Raw genomic sequence first — 18,287 nt, 5'->3', positions numbered from 1 at the left:
GCTCTCTCTCATTTAGAGCATTACTTGTTTATTTATATCTGTGAATGAGATTAGAGGGGAAGATTACTTAGCACAGACAAACGGAAAAGCGATCAAAGACCGCAGGATAATGTAAGTCTTTCAGTGATTGCTCAGCTCTTTTCAAATCTACCGCTGGTGTATTAGAACAATGCAAGTGGCTGCGCTCCATACAGTGTGACAACAATAATACGAAATCCTCGGGGAGTGAACTGCATGTAAACACTGCTGATCGGCACACAGCACACTGGCACAAAGTGTCCTCTAATGCAGCAAAAATGAGCTTTGATCCTGACGAGGACACAGCAAAGGAGCAATCAGTTCAGTCAGATGACATCACTTGTTAGACATAAATGTGCTTTGAGTATCTGCACAAAGCAAAGTGTTTCACAGCCCACTCTCTTCCTTCTTTTTTTTAGAAGCTCAACTAGGGAACATCAGGCCTGAGTAAACAAGCAACATTATGTCCTTCTGATTAGCCCAAGAAAAAAAGTGGACACGAATATGACACTCTCTCATCCAGATGATTTATGAAGTATGCTATGACAGCTGAATAGACCTTTTTTTTGCTTGTTTGTCTGTGCCTCACACATTTAGAGGAACCACTGGTCCAAGCCAATTATTGGTGGCAAGGCAGAAGGAACCCTGTCACTCAGACACATGTGACAAATGAAGGTGGGAGGACGCAGAAAAATCGACAACATCTGGATCTTAAAAAAGCAAACATGCATATAACCACAGCTAACAGCATCAGGCTACAGTTCTCACACACACACACACACACACACAAAACTTTGCATGTGGGTATTTATTTGCAGCTGCAAATGAAGGGATGGATCTCAGGACCAGTTGGCTAATTATTTATCCTGCTAGTTTTATGGCTCTCATTAATTTCCCTCCTCTCTCTCTTTACCTTCCATTGAAAGTCTGAAGTCAACCTGCATCTGGTGCTGATAACGCCGGGGGTCTCAGCAGCCTCGCAGACTCCCCCTCTAACCCACCCACACGCACCTCCACTGGAGAGAAGGAGCAGCTTTCATAGACGCAACCGCTGGATAATGCCATTAGAAATAGCACTCTGTGCTTCAAATCCACAAAGGATGTAATTTCTCAAGCAGGAAAACAGTATGTACAGTGTACTGGAAATAAACTGCTCTAAATTCTGCGGCTTAATGGCAGAGCATAGAGGGAGCTTGATTAAGGGGAAGCACAGGAGAAGAAGCATAGATTGAGCACCAGATGCTGGTGCTTCCATAGTGATTGACTATTAACAGCTGTCAATAAACGATTGGTCAGATGTTTTATTTGTTACATGTTCTTCCTCCTTCATCAAATTGGAAAAAGGAGGACCCTGAACTGGATAAGCAGAAGACAGTGGATGCATGGATGGATGCTGTGCCCAGGGTAAAAAAAAAGAAAAAGGGGGGGAGAAGACTTCTTAACACAAACGTGTTTGCATTCCTGGCGCTGTCTGGACTTTCCTCTTTTCTCTATCTGTCAAACCCTCTGCTCAGTCTCTCTAACTTTCTTTTCTCTGGTGGTTGAGAGTTATGACAGAGATTGGCCCATTCTGGTTTCTTTGGTGAGATCACACCCCAGCAGGTCTGAGCTGAGGCTATCTGCCACTCCCTAATAGCCCAGTCTGGCTTCCCTGCACCATCCAACTCCCCCCCCACCCCTTTCACTGCCCGTCTCCTCCTCCTCCTCCCCCTGCTCCACCACCATCACCTGTAGCTGTCCATCACATTCTCCCCCAGCACAACAATGAGCCCTTCATATGCAAGGACCTCATCATCAATCCACCAGCGAACCAAACGCCCAATTTGAGCCATTTCTTCCAAGAAGTGAACTGATAGAGACTCCACACTGGTCACACTTTCAAAAGCAACAGAGAGACACAGTGGGCGAGAATTGCTGAAAAGCAAATATTGTCGACTTCTGCTGACTTCAAACGGCAGTCAGATGGCAGAGACTACCTAGGCAGTAAAGAAGCTGCATTACACACAACACAAGAGAAAGGGCCTAAAGAACTCTTGGTGATTCCTTTCATGTTTGTCTTTACAGGCAACCCAGAGCATTCATTTCTCTTCTTCTGTGCGAAGAAAAGTAAACACGGCCCTCTCTGCGGGCTCACGAAATTGAACAGTTCTGAGCGTTAACGGCCGGCCCTTTCTTTCTTCTGTTTTAGAATTAGATGTGTTAGCTCCACCGCAGCTTTTGGCATATTCTATATGGTTTTTTTTCCTTAAAAAGCTTCAAATATAAATTTGCATTTCATTCATGATACATATTTCATGCTAAATCTGTCACCATTCATGTTCCCTTCCAGTAAACTCTGTTTGACGTTTTCAAACTGAACTTTTCTCAGACAGTTCAAGAGACACATGCAGGTCAGCAAATCAATGCACCAGCACGCACACACGCACATGCAAACACAACACACACTAAATTTAATGGGAGAGAAAACTTAACCCAGTTAAGTTCTGTTTGAGTCTCCACAATGCCCCGGTGATGCTCTCTTGCACTGTTATTGGACTATCAGTGCTCAGGGGTCACGGGCCTGGGCAGTCAAGATAAAAGAGACCCTGATGAAATGAACCGTGTGGGAGCAACGAGGGCTGCTCTCTGCTGATGGAAGAAACCCAGTCACTCTGAGAGGTGAGACTGTAGCAGTGTGGTATTGACCCGAGTGACCTGGCTCACTGCTTGAACTCCAGCACACTTCGCAGCAAGACAATGGGCTTCTCCTGATGTTGGCGGCTGGCAGCCAAAGCTAATAATTATTGTAACAGCAGCTCTCTACAAACACAAATAAAGTCACTTCTTTGCATTGAAATTACTAAATTTAACCAGTTACATGATTAAATAAAAATTCTGAAAATTCGTACCAAAACAAATATCTCCTGTGGTGGAACACAGCTAACCTTTACTCAGACTGCAGTGGCTATTATTAGCATGCCAGCCTTCCTCTCTATAGCATCACACTTAAACCTCCAGTTACTTGATAAGCACAGCGACACACTGTTAAAGAAACTGTGCCATCCCAATATGTTTGTGCTGATGAACACAACATCCAGCTCACGTGGTACTGCTCAAGGTGATATAAGACCACAGTGTAATGATTTTTAAAATCCCCACTTTCTGTTCGAGTTTGACTTCTAATAGCAGCTTTATTATTCCTGATTACATTTCAATTCAAGACAGTATACACTGTATCTTCTTCCATCTTGGAATTCAACATATTTTTAAGTTATTTTCTAAGGATGTCTGAAAAAAAATCTGCAAAATTAGACCCATTTTCATTTGACAAGGAAGATTTCTGCAGTTATGTTGTCTAAAGCTGTTTCACCACCGGTATGTAAACAATGTAGGGCCTAATAGGAGGGAAAAAAGGGGATAATCGACTTATAGCTGAATCCAGTTTGTTTATGCTGTAAAGTCAAAATACACGCAGGCAGTTCTGATGAAGTTATGTTTTCTGGTCATGTCAGATGGCCGTCCCTCCCTGAGCCTGGTTCTGCGGGATGTTTATTCTTGTTAAAATTGAGTTTTTCCTTCCCACTGTCACCAAGTGCTTAAAGGGTTGTCTACATGCTGGGGTTTTCTCTGTATTACTGTAGGGGCTTTGCATTACAATATGAAGCGACTGCTGTTATGATTTTGTGCTATATATATAAAATTGAGTTAAATTGAACTGAACAGAAAAGTTTCTGAAAACTAGCTTTATAATGGATTTCTGTAAAATGTGAATTCTTCTACCACCTTGTCAGCAGACAACATAACTGAGCAAATCTCTGCACCACTGCAGCACCTACCCACCATAGCTTTCTACATTTCTTGAAATATTCAGGCAAAGTTGGAAACTGACAAAAATAAGGAGAGTTTTCAATATTCCTCCACATATGATTGAGCCGATGACACAAATCGTTATTTACCACTTTTACATCGGAGACATGCACTGTATCGCTATCATTGAGCTGGTCAATATACATCACTTCGCCCCAAAGGATTACACCTCTTATCTGAAATGATATTCAATAAAGTGTAACCGCAAGAAATACCGAGTGGAGTGTTCTTGCTTGGATCTGGCTTATGCTGTGAAAAAAAAATAACACTTTATTGGAATTAAGATCCAAGTCAAGATTACCTGAAGAAACAGCAGTTAGATTTCTGTTCCAGTGCCACGTCCTACACTTTATTCTCAGCTGCCTGGGGACTAGACCACAGTGTACCATTCCCCACGAGCCATGGGGGTGTAATAGAATGCCTTTATGAAATATATAGCGACGCCCCAGCACCTTCAGATCATAGCATGGGCTAAAGCATTTGGTGAGACTAGCTGGAGAGTCTGTGAGTGTGTGAGGCAGAGAGAGCGGGTAAACTAGGTGTTGTTGGCGCCTGACTAATACGGTCTTGCAAAAAAAAAACAACCCTGCAGCCCAAAAAGCCAGTGAGGCGACGGCAAAACTTTCCCCCGGTCCCTCACTGTAAAAACTCTAATATCATCAAGGTGCACAGAATGATACCACTCACTAATTTGTGCAGCCTAATTAGCTGCTGCAACTTCCCTCCTACTGCTGTGCCATCCATTTAGGGCTTCTAGCAAAGCGGCCATCAATAACTACAGTGAGATGAAGTTAACTCCAGTATGTTCGACTTGGACTGGAACAGTAGGAGGGAGGTTTCTTCTCTTACATACTCATCTTTTTATAGCTTACACGCAGCAGCTGTCATTAGATTTTCCTTGTACTTGCTGTATATAAAGAGGCTTTTAAAGTCGAATTTACTGCAATAACTCCTGTCATTGTGCAGTCTCTTTTCATTTTTACTGTTTTGTTTTTCCCTGACATGAAAACCCACAGACACACACACACACACGCGTGCACACAACCCTCACCCCCACATGCCCAAGCCCCAGCCCTGCACTGTATAGCTTTTCTTTTGAATTTGATAAAGGCTTCATCGAGTGTGGTTAGAGCACTTGGGCTGAGGATCTGATGACAATTGTGGGGGTCTGTCACACAAAAAGCACACACACTGTAAGTACATTCTAATTAGCTGATGTATGCAGGACCTCATCCACATTGGAGGGGTATCAAAAAGCAATCAACGCCCCATCACTGATGAGCTCAGAGAAACACAGAGATCCACATTGTCTATGGAAAGATGATGCGTGGCTGGACCTCCGCTCGGCTTTCCAAAACCACCATAATGCCATGCAATCATAAGACATTATGCACAGATCTGAACCCCAAAGTCACAGGATAGAGGAAAAAAAGGAGTAAAGGGAATATTGAGTTCATAATTCAAAAGCCTGATTATGATGGGCGCTCTTGTGAAAAGCTGGTGCTGAGAGCCAGAAGTGGGAGAATTGGCCTGTGAGTGCCACAAAATGTGGTTATAAATGCAGAGGAGAAGCATGTTTAAAAAACTGTCATGATCAAGAGCAATACAGCACCAGATAGCAGAGAAATCAGCAGAGTTAAGATGACAACTAGTTGCCATGGAAAACTGAAAAAAAAAAAAAAAAAAATTAAGTCAGCGGCAGAGAGTATGGGGAGAATTCTGAAAGTGATTCTTCTCAGTGGAGGGAAATCAAATAGAAATACAATATCAGCCACAGCAGAACTGTACCTTATCAGCATGAAAATGGTGGAAAAAAATGGAATATCCTAAACATATGATCTAGGATTCTGTCAGCCATTCATAATCTAATTTGACCCGAGGCCATGCGGCCAATTCGTTTCAGTAAAGACCATAGGTGTTTTAGCTGCAGGCTCCGACGGAGAGAGGCATGTGTGTCGCACAAAGACCATCGGTTAGCGACGTACCGAAAGGGACTCTGTATCACCATCTTATCTTCAAAGGACTGGGCAGGGGCTCAGGGGAGCTGTGCCACCGCCTCGCCTCCACACAGACACACACAGAGGGGGGATTTGGACCTGCAAGCAGGAACCAGAGATCTCTCGGCCGGCACCCAGGCCTGGACCCTCCTCCAACTCGCCCGCGGAGAACAGGCAGGGTTCCTGCACACGCGGCACGACATCAGTGAGCTGATCCCCCCCCCCAGCACCACCACCACCACCAGCCTCCTCCTCCTACTCATCCCCACCAAACCCACCCGCCCACCCACAAAACCCCCTCCGCCGACTGCCTGCCCATTTGCTTCCTGGCCTCAGCTTGACGGAGGGGATGGGATCTGAACTCAACTTAGACACAGAGTTTCCACATTTCACAGATGGCTGGGAGAGGCTTTGCATGGAGGTGAGGAAACAGAGAGGGAGAAAAGAGAAAGTGAGAGAGAGAGAGAGCCTCGGCGGCGGCGGCGAAGCGGGGCCGATTTCACACCGCGGTAGAGTGCGCTAAAGCAGGCCGCCGTTAATCCACTCACTGAAGGGAAGGCCTGGAGCTATTCCGCCGCCCGACCGCCATCTCCCTCCACAAAGCCATAAATGGTGCATTATACAACTGGGCTTCAGAGACACTGCTGATATGCTGATAGGTGGCAGACAAAGACCAAAGCAACCACAGGAGCGGAGCCACATGCAGGACTGAGGGGCCTTAGTGCCGGAGCAGAACAGCACACACGTATTCCGCCATGGTCTCTCAAACACTGTACCTGCTGAGGTGTGCACGGTTAAGAGCGCTATATCTGTACTGCAGATCAGAGTTAGTTCAACCTCTGGATTCAGGCCTCGAGACAGAGACGGACATGCACTAACACTCCTCCCTCTTCTTCTGCTCTCCATCAAAATAGCCCCCCACCCCACCCCTTCTTTCTCCCTACTGTGAATTCATATCTGTAAAGTTACCAAATGTCTTGAAGATGAGCCTTTGAGCTTATGAAAGGCAATCATTCGGAATGAAAAGAGACAGGAAATATATAAACATGGGGGAATTTAAATAAATTGCCACAAAGAAGAATCACGGAGAGGGCAGCGAATTATGTAACGATAAGACAGCCACCAGCCTAAGCCACAAAATGAGATGTTTTACATGAAACGAACAGCGGTCTAGATTAGAGAGCCATCCTGTTTAGACATGAAGCCAATTGGGTTGATATCACATGTAGAGAAAATTTGAAAGATAAGTGGGAACTATGAGAATTGTTATAATCCAACTGTAACAAAAAGCTGAAGTATATTGGCTTTTCGCCCCAGAAGCACTGCACGATAAACATCTGCGATGAAAGAAGTTCATTACTCGTGCGCTGTGAAATGTAACATGCTGTATTATGAGTCTATGCCAACCTACAGCAAGGCAGCCTCTAAATGAAGCCTCAGCCATTTAATGGACATCATTAGGTGAAAACATATAAGAGATAATTATGGTAATTACAAATCCCTTTTATTCACCCTGAGTCTTTGACAAGAAGGTTGTCATATCAACCACTTCAAACAAACAAAGAGTTGTTGTCTCTTCCCCTAAATGATGTCCGGTTCCATTTGGATGGGAATTGTCTTCGGATTATCCTTTTTTTATTGTTTGGTTAGTGGCTCTGAATGGGCCCCGCTTTTCTTTCAGTGAAAACTTGATTAAAACAAGTGATTCACAATAGTAGAATTTGAGTTGCATTTGCATAGCCACTTCATTACAAGTGAGACCTTGATCTTGAAAGCAGACCCACACAAAGCTAATGGACATGTCTGTTATGACTATTAAAGAAGGGCCCTCGCAGGAACTGAGGCCTCCTATTAAATATCACAGACATCACCGAGGGCTCCCAACTCCTGCCTTATTAAATTTCAGCTCGGTAACAATGGCTAAAAGGAAGAAGATGACAAACACTGGCGATATTACGGCCTATTCTGGGTTTGTTTTGGTTAAATCTGATCCAAGTGTTACTGTTCTTTTGCCGCAAAGGGGTCAACTCCAGAGCAACCCAAGTGATATGTGATCTAAACAGCAAGAGCAGATGAAATATTGTATGGAACATCTTTAGAGAGCATCTGAGAATGAGGTTGGGGTAGGGGGTTGGTTTGGGAGGGGGGTAGTGAAAGACTTGGGTGTTTATTTACAATATGCATCCAATCATCCTTTGTCACCGTTCCATGTTCGCCTTTTTTTCCCCCCGAAACCACAAAGAAGAACACTCGCCGGCGATTCCATTTTTGGCCTCTTTGCTATACAAACTGGTAATATGGTCGCGCCTTATCAGATCCCGCTTACAATAACAGATTCACTTCAAGTCAAAGCTGTTGTTTAACTTATTCAATCCCATGGAAAAATTCAGTTCAAACAAGTCAGGAGGCATGTGCCAGTCCACAGCAGTTGATGATGTCAACGGGTCTCTGCTAGTACCAGATTCCTCCAGCACTTTCAATCATTCCTTGTGAGATTACTGGCAATAGGATATTACTGTACAAACTACGACCATGTGTCCTGCTGCCACAAAGCTTAGCAACATATTACAGTTTGTCAAAGCAAGCTATTGCAAGGGAGAGATAGATACAGAGAGGAGGAGAGAAGCCATTGACCTTTGTGTCCTTCATATTTGCCTAGCTTCCCCTCAACCCCAATCTTAAGAGTGAAATCATCTGATCCCAAAACTAACTGTCAACTGGCTTGTGATGGTGGCAAAGCCAGCAGACATCAATCAATCAGATTTTCTCCTCGTCTATCACAGGAGGATTTTTTTTTCCCCTCCCCTGTTTTGCTGGAGCTTATCATCTGACCCAGTTGTTATCCCGTTTCTGAAGCTTAAAAAAAAACTTGATTATGGTCAAATGTATGTCTCAGAGATTCACAGACACATCCCAGAAGCAAGGAGGGAAAAAAAAATATTATCGCCACAGAAATGAACACAGGATGTAATGATTGTAGCTTTTCAAAATGAGCCTCTTAATTCGACACTCATGCTGGAAATAAGGAGTTTGAGGCAGTTATCTTTGGTTTTCAGGGATGCGTGATTGTGTGAACCCGAGATAAAAATCCAATCTGATATCATAAGACAAAAAAGGCATTTGAGTTGGCTACAGCACTTGCTCAGTGTCAACAGTTTTTAGTAATTACTAGATAAGCGCTCTTTGAAATACACAGAAAAAGAAAATTGGCTGATTGTGAAATAATAGCGGCTGCATTTCTCTCTGGGTGTTTACTCTGTCACTTTCACAAAGCCCGCTTTGGAGATAATAAGAGACGCGCACTTTGCGGCGTGGCGTCCCTTCCGTCACTGGCCGGTGTCGCGCAGCCTCGCTCTTAAAACTGATTTTACAGTAAAACGCGATCGATCGTCATCAACCTGCTCCAGCCGCAGCGTATCGCCCCGTCCTGCCTGCTTCTGCTGCGGCGCTCCCCGCTAATCACACGCCGGCAGATGCGGCCCTCTGATCACATGATGTGTAAGCTGCGCTGTCAACAGCTTTAACCAGCTTTGCGATGGTGCAAATCAAAACACAGCCTCTTTAAAGTATTAACATGTTTTGAAGTTTGCTTTATATTTTCAGCATATTTGACACAAATTGTTTATCTATTTACAAAGCTTTGTCATTAGCGATTTTCCACCGAACCCTTAAGATGCTGCGCGTCTTGTGCCGTCCGTCTGGGGGAAAATGCTGATGTACAAATTGAACTGAAAAGCTTGTTACTTAATCCCCTGTTGCCACCTATCCCTTAACTATAGAGCCTGGTGCATTTCAACCCGATGCAAAGTTCTGCATCGCACTAACCCCCCTCCTTCGCTTCTTTTCCCAACACATCCCCGGTAATTCCTGCCAAGCTAGAGATTTAGACTGAACAGCTATTAGGGCGTCACTTTCTGGTGTGCCAGCTACTATCCTTCTCTGGAAATGGTGTTCACCAAATCATCCCCTTTCATTATGCGCTCTCTTTTCTCTTTCTCTTTGTTTAATTCTTTTTACCCCCTTTTTGTTTTAATTAAATCACCATTCATTTATGTTTTATTTCCTGAAAGAATTTATTTGTTACATAATGGCAAGTCAAACTCACAGCTTTGGCTAATAATTTTACTGTATATTGCTGACGACATGCTGTGACAATGCCTGCTGCAAAAAAAGAGTGAGTCACATTTCCAAGCGCACTCTCTTTCCCTTCCCTCATCCAAGATTCAGTCAAAAACCCTGCTATCAATTTTGACATATTCCATGAAAATGTTTTGATTCGCTGTAGCTAATTAAATTGAAACAAACAAAAAGAATCTTAATAGACACATAAAAGTTATTTATGTGCCCGGAATTGAAGACTGACAGGTTTCCACCCTTGGACTTTATTTCTCGCATGTGGCAAGAAGGCAAGTTCCTGCTGCTGTGGCAGAGTTGATCTCTTCCAGCTCTGGAGATGTCAAAGCATCACATGAATGTGACGAACCCAATATCCATATCAATGGTACGTCAAAACCTCGGCACGGCGCAAAAATAACTGCGATACCTCAGAAGCAACCTCGGAAATCCCCTTAATTGAGCAATATCTTCATTCCTGATCCATGTGCATCACCAAGGTGAAAAGGGACCGTGCAAGTTAAATGAAAGAAGAATTTATGATGTGTGGCGGCCTCTCTTACTCACCCTGGCTATTTCCCCTCTTGGCTGGGGCCAAATGGGGAATGTTAAATGAGGCAATTGTGTCCCGGAGGCAAAAAAAGAGGAAGAAAAAAAAAGCAAGAAGCAGACAGTGCCCCTGCTCTCTGCTCCAACCCTGAGGAGCATTTTGCAGCATGATGAGGTACATCCAAGCACCCAAGCTGTCGCTACCTAAATAGCTCAAGCCAGACCTAACTTCCTATACGAACAAGGCCACTCAAGTCTCCGCAGTCTGTATGTACACTGCAATGTCTAACCAGGCTCGTACTTCACTGCAGGTTAAAAATAATGTTAAGGTCCTTACTGGAAAAATATGAACCAAGATAAAATATTGCAGATTTCAGGTAAGATCCTCAGACCAGCTCCAGCTGACTCAGTTACTCGTTACTATCCGCATTACATCCAAAACACGTGTTACAATGTGTCTTATAATGTAGGCAACATTAAAGCATCACATACTTAAAAAAAGGAAAAAAAAAGTTCCACCCTCCCCGTCTGACAGATAGTAAAAACATTCTTACACAAGGATCCATGAGTAAAACATAAAGTATGGAACAGCCATGTAGAACAATTCCTGAAAATATTGCTTCTTCAAAGATTAAAATACTTCTTCCTCTACTGGTTATGGCCTAATCTATATAACTGATAAATCTCAGTCTTTCCAGTGGAAACAGAAGAAAATGGCAGTCACAAGAAGTACACATTTACATCCTCATAAGTCCTGTTTTGGCTGCACCAACAATCTAAAATCAAAAATTATTCACATGACAGAGAAAGTCTGAAACTATTCACATTTGAGAAAATTTTGAGAACATTCATATTTTATCTGAACAAATGCTCTTAAGACTAAATCAGTCATCAACACCGCTTCACTAATACAGCTTTACATTATTGCAATATAATGAGCCTCACATACAGCAATTTCCCCAAAATACACAAAATACACTGTATGCTGTGGCCTGTAGAAACACCAGGATGTGGAGTGAGATCTGTTAGCATTCTGCGGTCGTGGCTGCAGGAAACTGATCTCCGCTGCAGTCCCACACTGTCAGCTATACAGACATACTCCACGGTGACACCTCTGATAATCAAAGCTTTGTCTGGGTCTTAAAAGGACGTACTTGAACAACAGCGAGACCAGAGGCCCTCTTTGCTGTAATGGCCTTTGGACATCAATATTTAAATCTTACATCTCTGTTGTGATTAGAATGGTGCCTTTCTCTTGTTGTTGTTGGGTTTTTTTCACCACCCTCTCTCCTGAAACAAAAAGGCGGGGGTGAAAAGGGAAAAAAAAAAAAAGAAGCTTAAATCGATGATCTTTGAGTCTAAACTAGATTCCTGAGCAGTTTGCCACTCTCAGCAGCAAGATAAGATAAACTCTCTTTGACCTAAGAGATGAAGTTGCCATGACGATCAGGGAGTCCACTTTCTCTATTGATATTTTGCTGATGTAACAACAAATGGAACTAGATCCTGCTCTTGATAATGGTGATTAATTAATACCAATATTGATCCCTACAAGGTAGAGACAAGGCTATTAACTTAAAGCAGGCTGAAAGTCAATTGTTACCCGAGGGCTCAGTGGGCATCATTGATATAAAATCTAAATAACCGGAGAGCAACACGGTTAAGGAGTGAAATGTGAAATTAAAAGAAAAAAAGGAAATCCAAGAACAGCAGGAGCGTTAGTGCAACGTGGTTCCGATCTGGACATTTCTAAAATTAACGTCTCGCTCACATCAGGTTTTTATCCAGTGTGCCTGGATAAAAACACAATGGTGACAGTTTGAACCAGCGCTTATTGGAATAATAGCAGTGGAATTCAGGAAAGAGGAAGATAAAGAGGAAACTGTGTGAGGAAGTGACCTCCACCTTCGCAGCAACCCTGCCCACATTTCACACTGCTGTCCAGGCACCGCGGGCTACAGCCACAGAGACGGCAGGATTAGGCACCGGCAGTCCATCGGCTGCCAGCCCCGGCTCATCCGACACATCACAGGGCAATGCTTTCAACATAAAGGAAGCTGCTACGCGTTCCTCTCCCTGTAGCCGTAGCATAAGCAGCAACAGCAGTGCTGTGAGCACAAAGACTTTCTCAAGCTACAAGAAGCAATTTTACTTTAGAGACAATGAGTGCGGGGAGAGAGAAAAAAAAGCATTAAAAGGAGATGACATTCATCTGCATTGTTGTTTTGTGTCAAAAGTGAGGAGGCAATTGGGGATCCTTCAGCTAAGACGAGGCAACGGCGCAAGCTGTTATTGGCAGGGAACAGATGTTTGAGGGAAAGTTGGCATTCAACAACCATTCTTCTTCTGACAGAAATCAACAAGAGAAACACGAGAGACACGCCGTGATTGTCACCCAATGAAAGGGAGACCCTTAAATATACAGGGAGGCTGGCATGCAAACATTTTTTGATTTTTACACCCCCAAAACATCTGACTGCTAGAGCTGCCAGCGTTTGCGGGCCAAGGGTGAAAACGCAGCGTATACTACAACTTCCACAGCTTTCCATATACAAGAAAGCAAAGCTGAGCTCAGTCGTGGGAAATATGGATGAGGAGTCTGTACTAGTGCGAGAGAGAGACAGAAAAAAACCAACCCAAATACATCAAGCTAACAGCTCCGATCCTTCTGCTAGAGCGCATAACCACATGCTCGTCAAGCATACTGTACATGCACCGATGTATACACAAGCAAACATACACACATACGCATAAATCCAGATACAGGATGTTGGCAGACAATTCAGTAAACACTCCCCTTATCCCTTACTAGTGTAATCTGCCTCTGATAAATGCCCCTCAAAGATAGAAATGTCACCTGATATGATAAACAGCATGCTGACGTTACATAAAGTGGCCTTATGCTAAGGAGTTGGAGAGATTAACTGTAGAGCAGAGATGGGAAAAAAATGCTTTCTGTGATAAAAAGCAGACTGCTAGCTCTAGCAGAGAACCTGTGGTTCAGTTTCAAGCCGACTAGCTGAGAAAAGCAGGCGTTTTGTTAGGAGTACTCCAAAAGCTCTGTGCAGAGTGTGTTGGATTTGCAGTAAGTTAAAGGTCAGGAACAATTGCAACCAAATTGCACACAAGCGGGTAAATGAAATATGTTTCGTCTCAGAGCTCAGAAAAATGACAAATACGCTATATCAGTAAGACAATGCATGGAAGAAAATAGGCCAGGAGAGCAATATGTAGCACTGCATCACTAATCCCTATTCCAACTTTATCCATGAGGAATTATGGGTAAAAAAAAAAACAAAAGAGGAAAAAAGAAAAATATATTACAACCATTATTGCAGAGTGCAGCTTTATGGGTGTAAGATTACTATCGCATGAGTAGATTAAGCATCATGACAGTATAACATAGTGATAAGCTCTGGGGACTTGTGCACTTGCCACTCAGGTGCTATACAAGCTTACAGTAATCACTACAGTACGGTGCTTCATTCTGGTCGTGTGCTGAGCAAAAGAGCACATAGGGAAGGCAACATGAATTCTCAGATGGTCCATACAGAGGAAGACAGCAGTAAAAGGGGAGAACACTAAGTCAGTTTAATAAGCACATTTGACATTAGATGTCCGCGCGTGGCCTCAGAGGGTGCTTCAATATGTTCCCATAAACAGTGGTTGGAGGCACGCTCCCTACATCATCCAGATTCCTCTTTAACGCCGTGAAACTTTGGGGGGCAATTTTACAGAAAAATTACTCTGAGGGGGCCTGGTTTCAATTCAGCCTCTTCATATCTTTCCTTCCTATTAAGCATCAAAATGTTTCTCCTCTCACTACGAATAGAGGTATGGACACCACCGGCAGCCGGGGAGAGCTGAAGGTGGGGGGAGTGGGGGGGGGGGGGGGGTGTGAGGGTTGGGGGATGTTGGAGAGGAGGAGGAGGAGGAAGACATGGAGGGAAAAGGAGGGAGGGAGAAGAGAGGACAGAGGAAGCTTGGTGGAATTCACACATCATATTACAGCAGCTAATCGCAATCCGCAGAGCATCAGCGATATTTTCATCATTCCTGTCATATTCTCCTGACCCGTCTCGGAACGACTAACAATCCGGGCAATTTATTGGCATATTGGCACGGGGTGATAAGGCTAAAAACAACAGCAGCTAGCAGCTGGCCCCAGGAGATGAGCTGATAACATTGATATGTGCTCCCACACAAAACACCTCCACCACTATCTCCTCTTTCTATCAAACTATTATTACAATAAAAGTATAGAGGCCTTTTTTTTCTCTTTCTTGGAAAGCCAACAAGGGGAGGGGGATACAGAAAGAGGAATATATATATATATATATGTTATATATATAAATCAGATGTAACATTTCAGAGAAAAAAAACAAGAGGAGAAAATACATAATTTATCACTGTATTATCGGGATATCCAGGCAGCCTAATCAAGGAGCACTGAGTGACTATTTTTTGCCTTATCATCCAAAGTGGTGGAAACGGAGAAGGAATTATCAGCCAGCTGCAGATTGCTGGGCTGGAATTTTAATGGTAATAATCGGGTTTCTGATGGTATATCTTCTCTGCTTATCTTTCCCATTATCTGGCCTTATCTCCCCAGTCATCGGAGCAAATTAATGGTGCTCTTTCAGCATCGCCTTTTTATCACCGCTCAGAGAGCACCCAAGGGGAAAGAATAAGCAAAATATTAAAATACTGCATAAATCACAATTTTAGATAACAGTCCAATGTATGCAGGAAGGGGGTGGGTGGGTAGGTGGTTGGTGTGTGTGTGTGTGTGTGTGTGTGTGTGTGTGTGTGTGTGTGTGTGTGTGTGTGTGTGTGTGGAGGGGGGGTACTGCGCCCAACAACCTTTTTGTCCTTTAGAATGACTGTCTGTGCTGACTTTCCGTGCAGTGCCTCCTCGGCCTTTTTTTTTCCCAGAGTTCCCGCGGTGGGAGAGAGGATCTAGGCTCCTCGTGACCTTTTCTGCTTTCAAACCAAAAGCTTGATTATACGCCTGCACTCTGGCTCCATATTAACAAGATCTTACACATGACATACTAATTCGCAAAAAAAAAGAAAAGGAAAAAAAAGGCCAGGTCACAGTGACGAAAGCGGAACACACTTGGCGTTTGGGCTTCCTTCGCTCGACAACAAAAAAACATTCGGATGCCACGATGGGATTGGTCCAAAAACTGAGTGGGCCTGTCACGTCACACGCTGTCGTGCCTCTTTGTTGATTTGAAATGGTTTTGGTTAATTTTTTTATGTTTATTTTTTATTTTGTGGCGCATGCCGGCAAAAACACAACCACCACCACCGGGATGTTGAAGACAGTTTGAAAATGTAAATGATGTCACTGCAAAATGCTTATTTTCCATGGAAAGTTAATGATATAGCGAGGCTGATGTATTCTGAACTTTAAAGAGGAGAAACTAGGTCCATACGTCAAAACAATTAAAAGAACACACTTTAAAGTACAAACTGAAATATTTAACACGTTAAACTGGTTGATTTTTCATTAACTGATGTAATGTAAGTGTTCAGGAATTAAATGAACAATCCAGAATTAGAGTTGCTTATAAATCCCAGGTCCCTTTGCCTATTTTTTTAATATATATTTTAATTTATTTTTGCATTTAACCCAAAAATATTTAAAAGGTCAACAGAAAACAAGACGACACAAAATCTCTTCTGTTGCTGAATCTGTGTTGTACAAATGTCAGAAAACGCTCGTGTATACCAACAGGCACATGCCCTCATGAATTCATGCATATGAGCTCTGTCTCTCTGTCTTTCACACACACACACACACACACACACACACACACACACACACACACACACACACACACACACACACACTTACATATGGGCACACAACCATTGTTTCTTATAGTCTAACCGTCGACAAAACAGTATCCTACTTCCATGTTACAAACTACAGCATGTAGTCTGCTGCCATTTCAGCAGCAGCATACACTGGAGAAATTGAACACACACACACACACCACTGTATTTCACAGGTGAACATGTGTTTAAGTCCATGTACCCGCCTATGTGTGTGTGTGTGTGTGTGTGTGTGTGTGTGTGTGTGTGTGTGTGTGTATAAATGGATGATTTCAGGCGCTTTAAAATCATTTAAAAAATTCTGAAAATATATAAAAGAAAACTCTTAATTAAAAATATCTTAAATAGCTAAAATTACACACTGTAAATATGGCACACTTTTCACAATTCATGCAGACCATGAAGTTCCACAGCGCTATTAAAATCCCCCCAGGTAAATGCAAACACAAATAAAAGCTGTACACAATTTCATCAAAGGCTGAAATGTGTGCACGTAGCACACTTTCCTCAGAGCAAAGAAAACAGTTCAGTTTGGTTAAAACAGAAAGTTGCTCTTTTGCAGCACTGCCACAATGCACACTGATCAATACTGCTGAATGATATCTTCAAGTCTGACAATTTATTTACACACACCTGCAAATAAATGCGTGTGACACACGCACATATTTTTTAAATATGAAGATTGTATATGAATATGAAGGAAACTTTGTTTAAAAAATATATATATATATATATTAGTAATGCAATTCAAAGGCATTTGGCCTTTTACACCAGTCTGGTGGTGCACCTTCATTCTTTCTGGCCTATAATTTAGAATTACTAAAGCTTAGGAGAGTCTCAACATTTAGCCAAAGTGATGCACACATATTTTTTGAGTAGGGGGCTGAATAACGGGATGCAATAACATCAAGCAGTTAACTCAATTTTTCTACAACTTTGCTTTGCAAGCGCTGAAACTTTTCGGCGAGAAGCAAACCGTTGGATTGGGATTGGAAATCATCTCCTCTGAAAAAAACTAACAATAAAAAAAAAACACACAGCGGAGGGAGACCGGAGCGTATGGACCGTGACAAGGCAACACATGGGTGTCGATAGTTGAGCGCTGCTGAATCAGCTCCAGTGTGGTCACTATCACAGCGATATTCTGCGAAGTCTAATAAGCCCGGAGACGCGCCGTGGCGGCTGCAGCACACCGGAGAGAGGGAAGGAAATAAAAAGAAACTTACGTTTGATCTGCCTGGGGTTGCTCTGCTTCCTTCGGGACATGCCTGCTGTGCGGCTGGTCAGTGAATCCAGGTGTAGTGCTGACAGATCGATAGGTTTTGGTTCATCCAAGCAGCCGGTTTGGATTTTTTTTCTTTTTGTCTGATGGAAATTTAGAAAGAAAAAAAGAAGAAGAAGAAGCAGAAGGGGGGCACCAGTACTTTTTACGCACAAGTCTATCGTTCCGTCTGTCTTTCCTTTATCTTTCTCGTCTCTCTGGCTCTGGCTTTCTCTCTCTCTCTCTCTCTCTCTCACACACACACACACCCTCCCTCTCTCTCTCGCTCCCCTCTCTCTCGCTCTCTCTCTTTCTCAGCACCGTTCTCCGTGATGAGGCTGCGCTTCGCCGCGATCCGCACGGACTGACTGGGGAGGTGAAAGCGTGTTCGCGCTTTTGTTTGAAGATAAGGTTTGTTCCTCCCCGGGTACCGTAGCCGCGGCTTCGTGAACTTCACTTGATCCACAATTACTTTAACTTCCCCTTATTAATTAGCGTCACCGTTAATTAGCGCCCTGCTTTTTGTTTTCTTTTTTTGTTTTTTAAGGGGGTAAATAAAAATCAGAGATGGAGACAAGCGGGGCTCCGGTCCCCTCCACAGTGTGCATTTACAGGTTCAAATATAAGCAAAACACTAATCATTTGATTCAGGCAAACAC

General features: G+C 43.2%; 1 protein-coding gene across 2 annotated transcripts in view; it reads right to left on the bottom strand.

Annotated features, from left to right (window-relative positions):
• Nucleotides 1-17,974, bottom strand: part of zfpm2a (zinc finger protein, FOG family member 2a) — a 120,883-nt gene extending 102,909 nt beyond the window's left edge. For both annotated transcript variants that reach the window (XM_063487774.1, XM_063487775.1), the window contains exon 1: nucleotides 17,594-17,974. In XM_063487774.1, coding sequence (XP_063343844.1) covers nucleotides 17,594-17,633 — 40 coding nt within the window. In that variant the 5' untranslated portion in view covers nucleotides 17,634-17,974. The remainder of the gene's footprint in view (nucleotides 1-17,593) is intronic.
• Nucleotides 17,975-18,287: the final 313 nt, after the last annotated feature.

This window comes from Pelmatolapia mariae, linkage group LG10_11 (assembly GCF_036321145.2).
Source record: "Pelmatolapia mariae isolate MD_Pm_ZW linkage group LG10_11, Pm_UMD_F_2, whole genome shotgun sequence".
NCBI lineage: Eukaryota > Metazoa > Chordata > Actinopteri > Cichliformes > Cichlidae > Pelmatolapia > Pelmatolapia mariae.
Note: the sequence above shows the minus strand (reverse complement) of the source record. Positions and strands in the feature narration are given on the sequence as shown.